General features: G+C 42.8%; 1 protein-coding gene across 1 annotated transcript in view; it reads left to right on the top strand.

Annotated features, from left to right (window-relative positions):
• The window catches only part of MRPL21 (mitochondrial ribosomal protein L21), a 48,222-nt gene extending 46,214 nt beyond the window's left edge, over positions 1-2,008 (top strand). The window contains exons 6-7 of the mRNA XM_015412832.1: positions 365-468; positions 975-2,008. Of these exons, the coding sequence (XP_015268318.1) occupies positions 365-468; positions 975-1,039 (169 nt within the window). The 3' untranslated portion in view covers positions 1,040-2,008. The remainder of the gene's footprint in view (positions 1-364; positions 469-974) is intronic.
• The last annotated feature ends 1,051 nt before the right edge of the window (positions 2,009-3,059 follow it).

The raw sequence follows: 3,059 nt of genomic DNA on the forward strand, positions 1-3,059 counted from the left end.
GGATTACCTTGGGCAAGCCGTAGTTCTGATAAGAGCTGTTCTTGAAAAAGAGCCGTTTCTGTCAGAGCTCTCTCAGCCCCACCGACCTCACAGGGTGTCTGTTGTGGGGAGGGGGAGGGAAGGGAGTTTGTAAGCCGCTCTGAGACTCCTTTGGGTAGTGAAGGGTGGGGTATAAATCCAATCTCCTCCTCCTCCTCTTCTTCTTCTTCCTCCTCCTCCTCCTCCTCCTTATTTTTAAGTAAACTGCCCAGCACTCTAGAATAGTAATTGTTATAATAATGGCTATGATTATTACTATTATTAACAATATTGCAGCTTTGCTTTCTAACGGCTAGCTTGTTTCCCTCTCTCCGTTGCTCCGCAGAAAGGACCTTGTCCGTGTGGAGGCGACTGTCATTGAAAAGACAGAATCTTGGCCAAAAATTAATATGAGGTTTCGTCGAAAATGCCATTTCCAGAGGAAGAGAAGTAAGATTTAAAATATATATTTATAATCTCTTTCCCCCCTCAGAACACAGAATGACGTAGTTACACTTAGTTGGTGCTATACAAAACGATAGTGATGTTGGAGTATGACCTACAATGATCACATTTCCAAAGAGTGCAATGATGTGTGTGTATGTGTGTGCACGTGCAGGGCAGAACAACCCACATTATCAATAAGCCCTTTTCCATATAGCTTTCTCTGCAATAAAAGTGTTTGCTCCCTTTAGTCATACCCCCAATCTTTATGTATGAATCCACAGATGCTAACAAGCTGGAACAACAACTTTAGGCCAGCTTTGATTAGCATGTTAACAAGACAGTTTCTTTGGAATGACAGCTTATTCCTGAGTCAGATGTGTATTACTGAAACCTTTAACTGTGCTTCCCTGTGATCAGGATTACGCGATTATTTGGGCCTTTATGTTAATATTTAAAGTAATTCACCTGTAAAGCTGTGCTCTGATTCTCACTTTTCCGTTCTCTTTCAGTTATGATTCAACCACAGACTATCCTCAGGATAAACACCATTGAAGTTGCTCCCGTTCTGTCATGATGCATTCTTGGGCTTGGTTTGTTTGTCAATTTGCTTTAGGGCAATTTGAAAGTGAGACGTGTTCCTGTTGCATTCTGTCATTGCCTCTACTAGAAATCTATTAGGAAATAAAACTGTTATTTCTCATTTGGCGGTGATGGTTTTGTGACTGTGCTCATAAAACTGGTAATCAGAGGATTCCGTTCTCAAAAAAAATAAAAAAAATAAAATCAGAGGATTCCGTTCTCCTCTGATAGACATTTGGGAAGAATAATATAGAACACGTGTAGACCAGAACTTGTAACCTCTCATTCAAGTCAACCCCAGCCCATCAGCTATGTCTGGTATCCCCATGAGGAGCTCTTTAAACCTGCGTTCGTTGCCCGTCGAGGACTGCAAGGATGGGATGGAGTGGCAGTGGTGGTGTCCAGCAACAATACATGACTGGTGGACTGTGTTCATCTTGGGGTTTCCCAAGTTATACAGGTCTGACTTGAGCTTTGTTGTGTCCCTGTGCACTGAAGTATGGCTCTTCTGTTTTTGGCAATGGAAAGGGAAGACACTCATTGTCCTTATGGAGCCTTGTCTGTTTGAGGAGCAGTAAAGTCCACTGTGCATGGAATTCTCTGAATCACAGCTGTATAATAAAAGCATGAAACCAAGTGTTTGCCTTTTCCAAGAGGGCCACGTCATGCTAAAAATGCCACCCTGCACTAGGGAAGGTCTGTGGCTTAGTGACAGAACATGCAGGAAATCCCATGTCCACTCTCTGGCCTCTCCGGTTAAGAGAATCTCAGGCAGCCTTCTGTCTTACGAGACCCCAGAGAGCTACTGTCAGTCAGAGGAGACTGTACACAGCTAGAGACTCTGGTTATGGTTTGATGGCGCGTAATGCAACAGCCTTGCTGTGGGTAGGCAGGAATAGGTCTCACCAGCAATGTTCCCTCTAAGCTGTAGGGTCCTGTGAGCAAAAATTCTACTTTGTGAGCTACTGGCATGAACGTTGTGAGCGAGCGATTTGTCTCCTGCATAAATTAGTTTGCTCTGGAGCCCTCCTTCCTGAGCTCAGACAAAAATATGTGAGCTGGAGGCTAAAAAACTGTGAGCTAGCTCACACTAACTCAGCTTAGAGGGAACACTGCTCACCAGTGCCTGGATGGGTGACCTCCTGGAAATCCTATATAAGCTGCCTTAAGTGTCGTCATGGGGGGGAAGGTGGGGTTTAAATTCAATTTTCAGAAGATACCAAAGGTCTAGGGCAGCTTCATCAAAATGGATCAGGTTTTTCTGGAGTTCAGCGGTGCCGTGATTGTTACCAGCAAGCACTTTTTTCTGCTTTAGCCTGGTTTTTCCAACCACATTCTCTGATGAGATAGGCTCTAAAGCCCACATTATTGCAAGGAATGTACTCTCAGATAGTCACAACCCATTTTGTCTAAAGGAGATAAAAATCACTGCTTCACTCACTTCTAAAGCCATTAATTGAGATCCCTGTTTGAATCCTTTATTGCTTGAGTTTAATGAGGTGGATTACTAACAGTTCACTTTCCCCATTTCCTGATTCATACTGACAAAATGAACCGTTCCCCTCTTTTCAGTCCTCTGGGGAAGCTGCTTAACCAAAAACTGATGACCTGTGAGGAATAACCTGCATTGCTACATGGGAGATTAATTCATTGTTGGCCTGATTTAATATCTGCTTTTATAATTAACTTTACAGGAGCAATATTGTGCAAACTTTGTTCTACGGTGCAGGAAATGTCATATAGGTTTTATTCAGAGTGCTTACCTGGTGCAAAAGTGGGAGAAATTTGGTAAGATGCTAACTTTTAACTGGACTCACTTCTGTTAGTGAGTACTGACTTTTATCCCTCAGAAAAATTCTTCAACCAGGTTGAGAATGCCTACTTTACCAGTCCATACGAGTTTTTTAACAGCAGTTTGGTTCCACTGAAGTCAGCTGTTACATCTGATATAGTCTATAGTCTATGGGCTAATTCTCACAGGTATGTGTATCACCTGATAGCTGTAAGTGATGACC

Source organism: Gekko japonicus, unplaced genomic scaffold, assembly GCF_001447785.1.
Source record: "Gekko japonicus isolate JY-2015 unplaced genomic scaffold, Gekko_japonicus_V1.1 scaffold1149, whole genome shotgun sequence".
In the NCBI taxonomy this organism is placed as follows: Eukaryota; Metazoa; Chordata; class Lepidosauria; order Squamata; family Gekkonidae; genus Gekko; species Gekko japonicus.